At 43.2% G+C, this 14,740-nt stretch overlaps 1 protein-coding gene across 1 annotated transcript; it reads left to right on the forward strand.

Annotated features, from left to right (window-relative positions):
• The first annotated feature begins 356 nt into the window (after positions 1-356).
• tbc1d2b (TBC1 domain family, member 2B) lies at positions 357-14,661 on the forward strand. The gene is made up of 13 exons (XM_053427967.1): positions 357-713; positions 1,565-1,715; positions 3,223-3,397; positions 5,277-5,428; positions 5,579-5,832; positions 7,518-7,949; positions 8,155-8,265; positions 8,452-8,648; positions 9,598-10,092; positions 10,184-10,301; positions 10,540-10,725; positions 11,903-12,024; positions 12,757-14,661. The coding sequence occupies exons 1-13, from the start codon at positions 372-374 to the stop codon at positions 12,950-12,952; spliced, it is 2,931 nt and encodes a 976-aa protein (XP_053283942.1). The 5' UTR covers positions 357-371; the 3' UTR covers positions 12,953-14,661.
• Positions 14,662-14,740: the final 79 nt, after the last annotated feature.

Below are 14,740 nucleotides of genomic sequence, written 5' to 3' on the forward strand. Positions count from 1 at the left end.
TCAATTGATATCCATGACTCAGGACCCAAGGAAGAACATTTTTTATACAAATTTAGTATAACTTAACTACCTTTTTCTATAATTTCATTTTATTTATATTGAATGTTACTGTTTTGGTACACTTTGGTATTTTTTGCACATTGTTGTAATCAAAAGTAAAAAAATAAGAGAAAGTCATGTTGCTGCTCTCCTTGTGAAACAGCTCCACCCAGCGGTGCTCCTGCCTCGCACACGAACTACACTATGAAGTGAACTACATCTCCCGTGCTCCCCCGGGGCAGGAGGCAGCCAGTCATGCGGATGGAAGCAGCAGTGGGCATCCGCCGCTGCACAGAGAAATCGAAGAAGAAGAAGAGGAAAGTTGGGGAAAGATGCACGAAGGGGAGGATGGCAGCGACGCGAGCCCCGCCGCGACCCCGCGGGTCACGGCCGCCAAGTCAGTGGACGTGGCCGAGGTGGAGGGCGCGAAGGAGCAGGCCTCCCGGCTGTGCGGCTACCTGAACAAACTGTCCGGCAAGGGGCCACTGAGGGGCTACAAGCCGAGGTGGTTCGTGTACGACCCGAGGAAGTGTTACTTGTACTACTTCAAGACTCCGCAGGACGCGCTGCCGCTCGGACACATCGAGGTGGGAGACGCGTGCTTCTGTTACGACGTGGAGGGGGAAGAGGGTCAGTTTGAGATCCGCACCGCCGGGAAGGAGTTCCTCTTGAAGGTAGGAGCTGAAGGTGTGAGGGTCCTCGCAGCGCTGAGGCTGTGGTGCTCTGATTTCTCACTTCCTCCTCTGAGGGGGGGGGGGGACGCAGACACACCCATTCACACTGGACACAGTCATCTAGTCTCACATGCACATCGTTTAGTCACTCTGAAGGAAATATGCAAGTGTCATGTCTTCCAGAATCCGTCTGTTTACTTTTAATCATAGATTCAAGTGCACATGAGCTCATAAACTGTATGTTAATGTGTCACAGCCATAGACTGTATATAAAAGTGTCTCATGTGACGCTCCCCTCTACTTCAGTCATGTGACTTGTGACCGGGGTCAGTGCCAAACCAGGGCCCTGTGGTCTCACTCCTGCTGCCCAGGCTGAAGCAGATGGAGTGAATGGTTAACACCAGGCCCGCCTGCATGGCCTGAGGCAGGAACAGAGACTGAAACCAGGATCTGCGCTCCTTCACGTGACAGATCTTTTTAGTAACCTGATATTTAAACTGTTTCGTATGTTCAATTTGACTCCACAGCTGTTATCTTGCATCCAGACAGGTGTCGTTCTATTACTATCGATGTGTGAGGTGTCATTTAATCTTTGAACTCAAAACGCCTACTGGGTAAACACTTGGCCCTCTGAGACTAAGGAAGAGTTTGTTTTTGATCCATGCAAGTGAATCACCTTTTGTGAATTCAGGCATGCACTGAACTCTGGAGATTCTCAGCACTTTCTCAGGATGAGGTGCATGTGTGAACGCACTTATGTCCGTGTGAGAGCCTCCGGATTATCCGCGGACTTTCTTTATCCATAGATCGTCTGAAAACTCTTATTTGTGTTTTGGTGTTTGTGTCTCCAGGCCCCCAGCAGGCAGGTGATGAACTTCTGGCTCCAGCAGTTGCAGCAGAAGCGTTGGGAGTACAGCAGCACTCGGAGCTCCGGTCAGAGAGACAGCTGGAGCTCCCCGACCCTGGCCTACCCTCCCACCGGCCTGGTCGGCAAAGACAATGGTAGGCAGACACACACAGGTACACACAGTGTGAATGTACACACGTCCCTGCTCTGTTTCATCATGTCCAGGCACCAGCTGAAAGTAAACACGTGTATCTGATGGGTTGATGTTGACACAACTGCTGCAAACACCAGGCGAGTTATTTTGTGGCCAGGTTCCCAAGTGTTAACAGTAAGAGAATGTAGGAGTGGTTTTATCGAGCATTGATTAAATGAAAGATCAACACAGGGGGAAAGAAAAGAGGTCACATAAGTTTTTTTAATCTAGTGTGTGTTTAAATCTTAATGCATTAATAGAATCAAATAACATAAGCCTCCAAAGGAACTCCGGAGACTTGGGTCTGGAATTTCTCCAGAGGTTTCCCTACACACATGAACAACGCAGAGGGAGATTCTCTGTGTTCACAACTGAAACAAATCCTCCAGCTTGTTCTAGTGAGGGGTGTTGCAGCAAAGACAGAACGTAAGATATTAATAACTCTGCTGCGGAGATCACACGTTTTTGGTGTCTTCTACGTGTATGGCACTGCGTTTTTATCTGGAGACATATGTTTTCTTAGAAACATCATCAACTTGCTCACGATGAATCCTGCGGAGGATCCTCTGCTGTTCTCTCACATTGAGTTTCTGCAGACTAGTAGCATGTACAGTACAGTGTATTTATAGAGCTTCATAGAGCAACATGTTACAGAGCATAGTCTGATAAGGCTACTGCTTGCTTACACTGGAACTCAAGACAATGCATCCTCAAGCAGTTGGCAACTGTTGAATGTTGTTGCCGCACAATGCTGTGAAAACTCCAGCAGGACGTTATTATCCAAGATTAGAATATTCCACATGCCTAAATTTAATTATGTTTATCTGGGATAAGATCAGAACATGCTGTTCACATGATAGCATCTTATTCAGAACAATGTCTTAAAGGGATAGTTCACCCCCTAAAATTTAAATTCTCTCATTATCTACTCACCACTGTGCCGATGGAGGGTGGGTGAGGGTTTGAATCAACGAAACACTTTTGGAGTCTCAGGGGGAAACAGTGTTACAACCAAGTTAAAAAAGGCTGTAGGTAAAATGTATTCAGGTTTGGAACTGGCACTTGTTAATTGATTTCAAATTACTTAAATTACAAACACACATTTGTGATAACACACAAGTACATACAAAGCATTGTTGATATTTGCGACCACTTTCCTTTTAAACATCGTTTAAGCAACATCTTCAAAGTTAGTTTCATACAAAGACGAAAATGTATATTCAGCATGCTGGGCTTAGAAATGTTACACAGTGATTTTTAGAGAGTTGCTCATGAACCCACAGGCATGTATCCTGCTGTAAATAGCTTTGTGGGTAACTCCAAATATTGCTTTGCTTTATTTTGGAATCCTTTGGTGTAATTTAAAGTAAAAATAATAAGATGAATCCTAGATCCTAAGGAGTAGTGGTGAGGCGAGTGCTGTCGTATTGATCCGATGTTATTCTCATCGTCTCTGTGTTGCACTTCAGATGGTTTCGTCTTTGAGAAGCTGAGCGAAAGCATGGAGAAGGTCCGCAGCGACTTTGCCATGGAGACGGAGACAGAGGACGGGTCGATGGTGGGGATTCAGACGGCCAGAGGAGCCTCCGCTGTGTCCACCAACCCTCTCAACTTCTCGCTCAAAAACTTTGGTACAGAACTCAAGTAAGGCTCAGTTATATCGTACATTCAGTTTTTGAAGAAAGATATCACATTTTCATCAGGTCTTTGTTTCGAGTCCCTGCTGAACAGGTGCAGCTAGTTTGACCGCTGCAGCGCGTGCCCTTAGAGAGCTGTAGTGAGGAAACAAAACACCTCCTCAGTTCTTGTTGAAGGTGTCAGCAGGGGAGGAAATGGTTACATCCAGTTCACAAGTTGCTCCAGTATTGAGACATCAACAGTTCCCCTTCTGGTACCATTAAAAACATACATTCAAGTTACACATTGAAATGCGCATTTGAACTTGCTTTGTATCTCTGATGGAAAGAGAGTTGTTCTCGTTGAGGTGCACAGGAATCTGAGAGCAACTCAACTGCGATGCTGTTCAATTCCAGTCTGCTCTACCTTTAACGATGATGTAGCCTCCTGTATTTCAAAAGGCAAAACTTGTTTCCTGAGACTCAGTTGTGTCCTGATAATTTGATAAAACAGTTATGACATGGGGTCAGTAGAGCTGCTAACTGAACCTGTTTTATTTTACGTCAGTGTGTTATTTTCTGCTCGTAGATATAAAGATGAGAGCAGAAGCAGTCAAATCTCAAAGATGTAAAGGTTAATTTATGCGGCCTTAATCTACGGACAGTGATACATGGGTTTCAAACGGTCGCTTCCGACATACTTCCATGTATCCTTCATGTTGGCGTAGTTGCCAAGTAAAACATCCACTAGAGGGCAGCGCAGACTCAAGGGTTTGCTGACAACAACAAACATGGCGACCGCAGAGAAGGTTCTGATAATGTACTTCTAAAGAAAGACACAAATGCTGCCGTGTTCTAGGCAGCGATGTTTCATCTTAAAACTTGTAGTCTCCACCATTGTTGAAATATCTTCCTCGTGTCCTATGATCATCTCTTTTCAACTATTGGCTATGCTGCCCTCCCAGCATTACTTGTGGTACTGCTACGTTTCGTCTGTTTCATCCGTATCCTGAAGCTTTCAGAAGACGTGCACAGATGCGCACAAAATGATTGAGAGGATGGAATCTTTGCTCCGTCCATTTAAATTCACATATCTAACGTTGAGCCTAAATTAGCCTTTACTGTAACAGCAGAGTCCTGAGGCTTAAAGATGCTTATCGAGGCCTTAAGTGAAGAGCGATTCATCATGTGGGCTCTGTGGGCAGCTACACTTGTTAAACTGTGTCCTTATTGTGTGACGGTTGTGGGCCGGATGTGTCGGCTGACGAGGTGTGAGGCAAGCGACAACTTCAGTGTCACACTTGTCGTGGCCATTTTACAGCTGTTTTCACTTTAAAGAATTTTATAACTATGATTCATAACTTCCCATTTATTCCAATGCGATGATATAATTGATTAGTATTTAATTTAAAAAGACGTTAGCATTATCAGAATTTATGGCAGCACTCCTAATAGATTAACAAAGGATTTCTTTATGCTTATGTTACTATTCACCAAGGAGTAGAACTTCATGTTCCCTGCAGTTAGTCTGTGATGTCTGTGGATTTGCCAGAAGGGCGGCTGTGGCTGAGGGGTAGAGTGGTCGTCCTCCAACCTGAAGGTCGGCAGTTCGATCCCCAGTCTGACCCATCTGCATGCCGAAATGTCCTTGAGCAAGATGCTGAACCCTGAATGGCCCCCCATAGAATAACAAAGTGCTGCGAATAGATGCACTGTATGAATGCATGTGTGTGTGAATGGGTGAATGTAAAACTGTACTGTAAAGCGCTTTGAGTGGTCATCAAGACTAGAAAAGCGCTATATAAAAACAAAACCATTTACCATTTAAACCGCTTGCACAAAGTAGCAGTCATTATAGCTCCACTCCTGGTCTCACTCACCCTCCTGTCTGGTTTTTGTTCTGTCAGGAACTCCATGTCTTATCTGCGGCAGGGCAAGGGAGCTGAGAACAGGCGCAGTGTGTTTTACACTGGTAACAACAGCACAGAGGAGTGGGAGCTGGTGGACGCCCCACCCAAGGACCTCATTGAACAGAAATCTCACCCAGACACACTCAGACGTATGTACTTCATGTTTCTCTAAACACTTCTGGTTTAATACTCATACCCTGCTGACTATCCCCATAGAAGAACTGTATAATTGTTTTGCATCCAGCTCCTGAAGTATCTTTCATAAGAGGCAACAAGTACGATTTTCTATTCTCTCTCAGATTCCTTGGGATCCGCATTTACATTTGACTTTGTGCGAAATCCAGCCCGGCCTAAGAGGCCACTGCTTCGGGACATGATGGGCTCTGGGAGGTTTGGGCGCAGTGCTGAGACGCGCAGTGCGGAGAGCTCGCCAGTGGAGTACAACGGAAGCAAACCTTTGGAGATGCAGCTTCGCCTCCAGAGCCAACAGGAAGAACTGAGCCGCATGGAGCAGGAACAGGCAAAACTCCGAGATGAGCTCGCCAGTCAGAAGGTCATTATCTCTCCCGATGTAATAGCATTCAAAAAGGAGTGTGATAAAGATATGAAAAATATATTAGAATATATATATATATATATATATATATATATTCAAGTTTATTGTGTTTGCTAAACACACAAACCTTCTTTTGAACAATGGAAACATTCTGATTGCTTTATATCAACATGTGCCATGACTGATTATAAAGCAAATCATATTGATTGCCCCCTGGTTGCTGGATGCAGTATAGATCATAAATCCCCCTCCTCCTCCATGTAAGTGGATGTGACACGGACCAAACTAAAGTGTCCAATAACATCTCAAATATATTTTCTCAAAGATGGTTTATTTTATTTAAGTAGTTCTTATCATTAAACATCAGGTGGACATTTTTCCATTTAAGCTCTTCTGTTCAACCTGTTTTGTGTCATCTCTCAGTGGATGTAGCAAGGATCATTGGTTTTCACAATGATAGATTGTCAGGACTTTACTTCACAATGTCTGACTCATCCACTTCAGGGGGATGACCAAACAGAATTTAGTGCTTGAAATAGTATTTCAGGGAAATTTAGCTGAAATCTTGGGTGGTGGTGTTTGAGTTAGAGCTGTGAGTAGTTCTAACTTTCTCACTGACAAAGGAAGACAAAAATGTAAAGTCATGCTGAAGCAAGAACTGATGGAACAACAGTTCTCCTCAAAACAGTCTGTTTAGAGACTAGGGGTGTGTGTGTGTGTGTGTGTGTGTGTGTGTGTGTGTGTGTGTGTGTGTGTGTGTGTGTGTGTGTGTGTGTGTGTGTGTGTGTGTGTGTGTGTGTGTGTGTGTGTGTGTGTGTGTGTGTGTGTGTGTGTGTGTGCGCGCGCGTGTGCCTCAGTTGGGAGGTAGTTAAGACTCTGCAGCTCCAACTTAAGCAGGAATTTCTAACTGACTCTGGAGACAACTGGTGTGTGTCTCTGTGTAACTGGAAAGGAAATACAAATTTGTTGCATGTGACACATTGTGTCTCCATCTGTGTGAGCACACATGTGGGTGTGTTTGTGGAAGCACATTAGCCACATTTTTTCAGTGCAGCACATTTGACGATGTTGTTGAAGTGAATGAGGAGGTCATGTGGGCATAGTGGAGGAAAACGTCACATGTTTCTCTGGTCAGCCTGACTCCAGGTCCAAATGAGCATCGACACATTCTTTATTATATTAGTGTTGGTGGTTTTTTCCCAGCTCTGCCATAAAACACAGTGGGAAAACCCAACTGGCACACACTTGACTGCCTGGTTAGTACAACGAGTCAAGGTTTGTCAAGACATTAAGATTAACTTCCTTGTGCTATGAGTTGTTGTCAGTTTCAGTAACAAGCTGCAAGATTGTGGCGTTTCATTTAGAATACAATTAGTCTGTGGTTAAAATATAGGACTTTACATATTATTAAACGGTGAGATCTGTAATCAAGAGTTTGGTTCCAGAAAGAGTGGAACTCTGCCAAGTAGGGGTGTTCCGGGTGGTTTTCTCCTAAATAGTTTTTTTTTCTTTATTCTCATAATATAATGACGTTTTTTTTCTTGTTAAATTACGACTTAATTCTTGTAATATTATGACTTCAAATGCATATTTTCTGTGAACCAGGCAACTTCATTTCAAAACATCATTGTGACCCTACAAGTTGATGTGGTGACAAATTTACCTCGTCTTTTATCACCCAGGAGCTGGTTAGACTTCTGCAGCAGACCCTCAGGACGTCTCAGAGCGAGCGGCCAACAGTGCGCTGTCCAGCCCCGGCTCCTGATCCATCCACAGCCTCAGACCAGGCCCCGGCCCCGGCCTCTGAAATAACCCAGGAAGACATCACCCAGCTGGGGAACCTGCTTCAGGAAAGAGACGGACAGATCCAGGCCCTGTGTGGCCACATGGAGCGTCTCGCCTTGGAGAAGGAGAGCCTGCAACAGGAGCTGAAAGGCTTGAAGATTAAAGTAGGGGAGATGAATGAGCAGCTGGGTATGATGATGGAGACCATCCAGGCTAAGGATGAGGTCATCATGAAGCTGTCGCAGCAGAGCCTTGAGGACAGTGGAAAACCAAATGATGCAAGTTCACTGTCTCCAATCAAAGAGCAGCAGGAGCTGGACATCCTGAAGGTGCAGAGGAAAACACTTAAACCGGATTTTTAGAGAGGGACAATGAAGCTGCTGATTATAAGCACTGATTCTGTGGGAATCGATTTGTAGTCCAGGAAAAGTTTGTTTTTCTTTAGCTTCAGTGTATGATCCACAAGTATTATTTTCTTTTTGTGATTAAGTTGTCACTGTTTAACCCGACAAACGATGTGTTTTTAATATTCAGGACGGTCTTCAAGGCTACAAATCCCAGAACAAGTTCCTGAACAAAGAGATCCTGGAGCTGACAGTGTTACGCAGGAATGCAGAGAGTAGAGAAAAAGCTTTAGAAGCAAAGGTACTGTCTTGTCTTTGGTGGTTAATGGTGCATTTTCCTGTTAATAGAAACAGGAAGTCTGAGTGGTAGGGGAAGTCCAGTATTGAGCTTGGCTGGTGCCCCCTAATTCTTGAATTGCAAAACAAGAAAAAATGATTAACAATCAGAAACTTTATTGTAACCCTCTGCGTTTTCCCTTTCCTGCAGTATACGGCCCTGGAGGCCAAGTTGTGTCAGTTAGAGAGTAAATATCTGGTGCTGCTTCAAGAAGTGAAGAACCCGGTGTGTTCGTCTTCGGAGCAGAGTCCTGCCTGTGACGTCATTTCCAGATTGTTAGAGGATGCTCTGCAGGTAGAGGGCTCCGATCAGCAGGAGCACCTCATCTTCAAACCAAGCACTGTCAGGTATGGCCATTAAATGTTAGGAAACAGCAGTAGCCAATGTGTCAGTCCCTGGACATGCTGTTATATGTAGACATAGGATTTCACAAATCATGGAAAAATCTGTTTCAGGAGAGACGGATATTATCCTAGTAGTCTTAACAGACACTGTTGCATGAGAGTCACAAGACCTGTTGTACCTTGATTAACAGCGACACCCATTTATTAAACCAGAAAAACAGGCTCTGCTGAATGGGTATAATAATATATCTAGTGCTGTCTGAATCTCTCTCTGTCAGTGTAACGCATATCTCGAAAATCATTCATCTTATCAACTTCACACCTAACATGTGTATTTCTAAAGGTCTAGGGAAGTGCAGTGTTTAGTCTGGCGCAGTTTGTACATGCAATATGCTAATTATTAATAAAAAGTTGAACAGGCGCTACTGCTCTGTAGCAGTAGGTGGGGGTGGGGCAGTGTGCAAATACTCGCAAACTTCTGAAACTGGGTCAAATTCTACACCAAACTATTTAGATAATTTGATAATTTTTATTTCACCATATCAGACAGACGCAGAGCTGACCAGTAACAGGTGCAAAGCTTCGTCATGGTAACAAGATCCACAGAACTTGGATCTGATATTTGTGCCAACTGTTTAACAGTTATTATAAAATCTTCACTGCAGATAAAGCAAGTTTTCTAACTTCACTCTGCACCATAAACTGTTTTATAAAAACTTCATATCTGAGGAGGACCCATGTGTGACAAGGAGTAATTCATAATTAACACAGGACAAGTAAACAGCCCATTCCGAACAGGCACTGCACCCGTTCTTATAAATTCGGGAAATCCTTCCATCATGTTGGGAAGAACAGAGGTACCTAGGTTTAAATAACTTTTGCATTAACGTGAGCGTCACTGATTCTTGACAGTTTTTTCTACTTTGTTTCTCTGTTTTGAAATCAACCTCAGTGAGTACGACGTGTTTGGCTTCAAGACGGTGCTTGAGGAAGAGGAGGAGGAAGAGAAGCTGTTCGCGAAGGTGAGAGCCTTGGAGCTGAAGACGCTGTCCATGACGAACCAGGAGGTGTCCGTAGGAGTAAAGTGGGAGAACTACCTGGCCAGCACCCTGAACAGAGACCTGGTGCGCTCCCCTGAGCTCAAAGCCCTGATTCGCTGCGGTGTGCCGCACGAGCACCGGTCCCAGGTGTGGCGCTGGTGTGTCGCCTTCCACGTCAAGAAATTTCGGGACCATTTGGCGCCGGACTATTATGAGACGCTACTGAATGTAGCCAGGGACAAGCCCAACCCGGCCTCGAAGCAGATCGAGCTGGACCTGCTGCGCACTTTGCCCAACAACAAGCACTACTCCTCTCCGAGTGCGGGCGGCATCCAGAAACTCAGGAACGTCTTGATGGCGTTCTCCTGGAGGAACCCAGATATTGGCTACTGTCAGGGACTCAACAGGTACCAACAGGAGGGGATTTAGTTTTTCTGCTCTTCCCTCTCTCCTCTTATGCCTTGTAACCATTACTCTTTATTGTATGAAATTCCTCAGGCTGGCTGCCATTGCCTTGCTCTATCTGGACCAAGAGGACGCCTTCTGGAGCCTCATAGCTATTGTGGAAGTGTTCATGCCGAGAGACTATTACACCAAGACTCTGCTTGGCTCACAGGTAAACAAGCTGAAATTATATACTGTGATACTGGAGAACATGGGACAAGTTGCTGCCTCCTCAGGAGTGTTATTTTTTTTTCTGGTGATGGTGATGTCATATCCATGTGACCGAGTGCTCATGACATACCAGAGCAGGAATGCAGTGCACTGATCAGTCTTTCTATCTGCTGGACTTTTTTCTGAAGTTTTTCCTCCTGCTGGGAAAATAAAATTCCCCGTTTCTCTTGCTTGTGCAGGTTGACCAGCGCGTGTTCAAGGACCTGATGTTAGAGAAGCTGCCGCGGCTTCACGCCCACTTTGAGCAGCACAAGGTCGACTTCTCCCTCATCACCTTCAACTGGTTCCTGGTGGTGTTCGTGGACAGTGTGGTGAGCAGCGTCCTCTTCAAGATCTGGGACGCCTTCCTGTACGAAGGTCCAAAGGTAAGAGGCAAAAGAGAAAGTAAAACTCTGACTCTCCGTTTTCAAACGCTGTCGCTCCATTTCTGATATTTGTCCAGGCATGCTGGACATTCGTGTGAGCTTAAATTCTGCTCCTTCTATATATAGCATGCTTTCTGTTGGGGTGTAAACAAGTTCCAACAAGTGCATTTTTTGTTGTTAGTCATATTAATTCACTGTGTCTTCAAACTTCAAAATCATTTGTAGCGCCAGAGATCTATATATATAGACTTTTTATATTAACAGTGGGTAAATGCTTTTGTGTTATTAAAAAATATGAGGATCCCACATGAAATTATCCCCTAACTATACAGCTGCTGAGCTTTTTAGCCTATTTTAGCTTTTTGTTTTGGTTCTATGTTCTACAAGTTAAATATACTCTCATTTTCGACAACAGCACACATCTATTTTCAGTTAGAAGAGCGCTGACAAAGCACCAGCAAAAGACCAACAAAATGAGTTTCTTTATCAGGCTGTCATTTGCCCTAAGATGAGTCCAAATCAATGCTACATGTCGGCACTGTGGTTTTGACATTGCAGTTTTTAACCACAATAAATGAATACGACATTAAACCTGGACTTGTTTTGGCCCTTTGGTGGCAACAGAACCAAACTGTGGACAGAGCACCAACACGCATATTATCATTATCTTTTTGTATCGTATGGTAAACTTGTTAGGTCACAGTTTGATAGTCACACATCAGGCATATACAACAACATTAGCAGACTTTTGGATTAATTCTTGCTCCCTGATGTTTAGTATTCACTTTATTTTAGTTTCATTTTCGGTCTCCACCGTGTGAGGCAATATCTGTGTAGTAGAAGTCCAAAAAAAGGAATAAGTCCCGTGGGGAGACTTTTAAAACATATTAACATGACGAGTTTAAACCCTTTTATATGATAAAAGACACATTTATAGTCAAATGAACAGTCAACACTACAGCATATTTCCACCTTTTAAGGTTCGGTCACATTTAAGCAAATGCAACAGTGGCGATTTGGTGCTAAATATTGTTACCTTCAGACATTCCTCTAAAAGTCATAAAAACTCCTTCTAAATGGACCTTGCATATTAAAGATGATGATGGGATTATTGTTAATGTTCACACAGGAAAGTCCAGGGGAGAATTTCACAGCTTTGATACTTTCCCCTCTACAGATCATATTTCGCTCCGCCCTCGCTCTCTTCAAGTACAAGGAGGAAGAGTTTTTGAAGTTGCAGGATTCCACAACCATCTTCAAATATCTCCGATACTTCACCGGAACAATCCTGGATTCAAGGTACAGCCACTGCTTACTGTTTGTTTTGGTATTTGCATCGTGACACAGACCAGTGTGTCTGCAGTAATAAGGAGCAAGGCCATTTACACTGGAGTAGCTGATTGTGTCCTCATGCTCTGTTACTGAGCAAATAAACTCATACTGCTCATCTACAGTAGGAGTTTGCATCTGTAGCTTAGCATTAAATAATCAAGAATCAACCAGAAGGGCACTCAGTAGACGGAATACCTCGGCCAAGGCCCAACTCCTCTCCTCGTCTCCTTATGAAACCACATTTGAATTCACTAGATCCTGAATTTTATTAGGAACTGCTCCAAATTGCATCCTCATATATTTCAATCTCATATTTTTTCTTCTCTTGGAAATCAGGGACAATTTTGAAAAATGTCTCGCAATGTTGAAGAAAGTGAAAATAATTCCAGTATCCACCCCCTGATCCAGATTTGTCCCAGAATTTGTTATCTTTCTTGGGCCATGCCCCACCCCTCCATAAAGGAGTCGTTTTTGTGTAATCCTGCAAACAAATAAATAAACAAACAGACAAAAACACAACTTCCCTGGCAGAGGTACAAATTCTAACTCTAATACACTTTTAGACTAAGTAAAACACTCAGTTACCTCAAACAAATACACAACAAATTCAGTTCGTATCCACAGCACAGTGTCTGCAGAAAAATATGAAACATCCAAGACTGACACAACAGTTTTTCCACCGTCTCTGTTTTTTTCCAGGAAGCTGATGAGCATCGCCTTCGGGGACATGAACCCGTTCCCCATGAGGCAAATCCAGAACCGCCGCTCCTTCCACCTGGAGAAGGTCCGTCTGGAGCTGACGGAGCTGGAGGCCATCAGGCAGACCTTCCTCAGGGAGAGGGAGTCGAGTCAGGACGGACGGAGCTTCGTCAGTGACGATGAGGAGGATAATTAACCTGACGCTGAAGACGAAGAGACCTCCTCCACACACCAGTGATGTGTCGCTGTTGTAAAAAGGTTGTTCTGACGTAGAGATCTGTTGGAGTTGGTCTCCACATTGATGCTGGAACAATCGACTTCATACAGTCGAGGTGGAATCGTGACAAAGGACAAAAACGTCACAGGCTGTGTGGCTTACATCAGTATTCCTGCCTTATTTCCTAAATACTTTATTTGCTGGATGCTTGTGTGTTTACCTGACGGCCAAAACTGTGTTTGTCTTATTATCTCTTTATCCTCCAATGCCAAGTTCAAACTTTCACATCAGTCCAAATCAGTATTTTCGAAATCATGGCTTTGATCTTGTAATAAGTTGGAGCTTTTTATACCTGTCGAACAAATGATTGTTTACTCTTTTTTTCCTTTCATCGCAACTCAAATGTTCTCTGAAATGTTTTTCCACTTGTTCTGAACAACACAACTTTTTATCTGTTGTTGAACTTGAACTAGTGATGCTGAAAACTTAAACTTTAAGTGTTAGAGCCTTCAAATCACAAGGTGTGTGTGGTCCAGAAACTCTTTTGATCAAACCTTGGATTAAAAACTAAATCTTACTCCTGTCTTATCAGTTAAAAATCAGGTGGAAGGTTTCAGTAATTTTCCCTTTTCCCCAAAGATGAGAGTGTTTTTCATACTTTTGACCCCAACCTCTTTCATATGCTGGGATTTCTGAGCCTCATCTCAAATTGCTGATGTATTTGCATTCGTTGTCCACAGTGTGGCAGTACAACATCGGTCTCTGTCCAGCGTTGCCACTCGTCCACAGGTACCAATCACTGTGCTGGACTTCAGCTCAGGATGAGAAGTCACTTTTTCAGTGTGGTTGTTGTGTGAGAATGAATTGATGATATGATTTGTCATCTATGGAGATTATTGAACATGTGTGGCAACAGCTGTCTCTCCTCCACATCCAGGTACTAAGACATGATGGTTTCCTCTCCAGCACTGTGACCATCTGGTTTGTGATTCATGCTGTTCAACTAACTACAGTCTAAAAATATTCTACAAACACAAAGAACCATGTTTTCTTTTGGCTAAACAAGATTTTGTTATTGTTTGAAATCTACGAGGTTTGGACACAGAGCCTTCTCCCTTGTTCGCTGATGTATTGTTTACAACTTATAACTTTTATCTTTCTTTTACTTTTATTTACAGAGCATTTGTTTGCGTCAGAATTGACCATGTTTTCTTTTCCTTGTTCCAATTGTTATTAAAATAGAAATGTAGATTGAAAAACTGTAGGTTCAAATCAAATCAAATGATCCTCATGAGAGCAGGTCTCTCTAGAAATTGTTAAGTTTAAGCTAAAAAATTTACTTTTTCCGGAACTTCCACTCATAATGTCAATGTTCACTTTTATTTCAATGCACGGCCACTTGTTCTGATGCTTGTTAAATTGCATTGTTCATGTTTTGTCATTTTATTTTCACATTGAATAAGCTACATGTAAAGTTACCCTCTGCTCTTCAGTTTATCTTTTTGTCCTTTTTTTTCTTTTCACATCCCTAAATATTATTGTGCACTCAATTGATTTGTTTGTAAATCTCTACATTACCTTGTTTGTTTACTCAGTATAAAGTGCAAAGCTTTTATGTCACAGAAGTGAGCGTACGCCACTCTATGTTTCCGTAGCACACATTCAATAAAAACAAACGGCTGACTGAATTTGTCTTCCCCTCTGTGGGTGTTTTATAAGGAACGCTTTAGTAATCCTCACTTCAGACCAAACAGCAGACATGTCAGT

Source organism: Pleuronectes platessa, chromosome 7 (genome assembly GCF_947347685.1).
Source record: "Pleuronectes platessa chromosome 7, fPlePla1.1, whole genome shotgun sequence".
NCBI classification, from domain to species: domain Eukaryota; kingdom Metazoa; phylum Chordata; class Actinopteri; order Pleuronectiformes; family Pleuronectidae; genus Pleuronectes; species Pleuronectes platessa.

Excerpts from the sequence above, each read along its gene's own strand:
- tbc1d2b (XM_053427967.1), top strand. The coding sequence starts at position 372 with ATGCACGAAGGGGAGGATGGCAGCGACGCGAGCCCCGCCGCGACCCCG. Across the intron at positions 3,398-5,276 it reads AACTTTGGTACAGAACTCAA|GAACTCCATGTCTTATCTGC; the intron begins GTAAGGCTCAGT and ends TTGTTCTGTCAG. Across the intron at positions 10,726-11,902 it reads TCCTGTACGAAGGTCCAAAG|ATCATATTTCGCTCCGCCCT; the intron begins GTAAGAGGCAAA and ends TCCCCTCTACAG.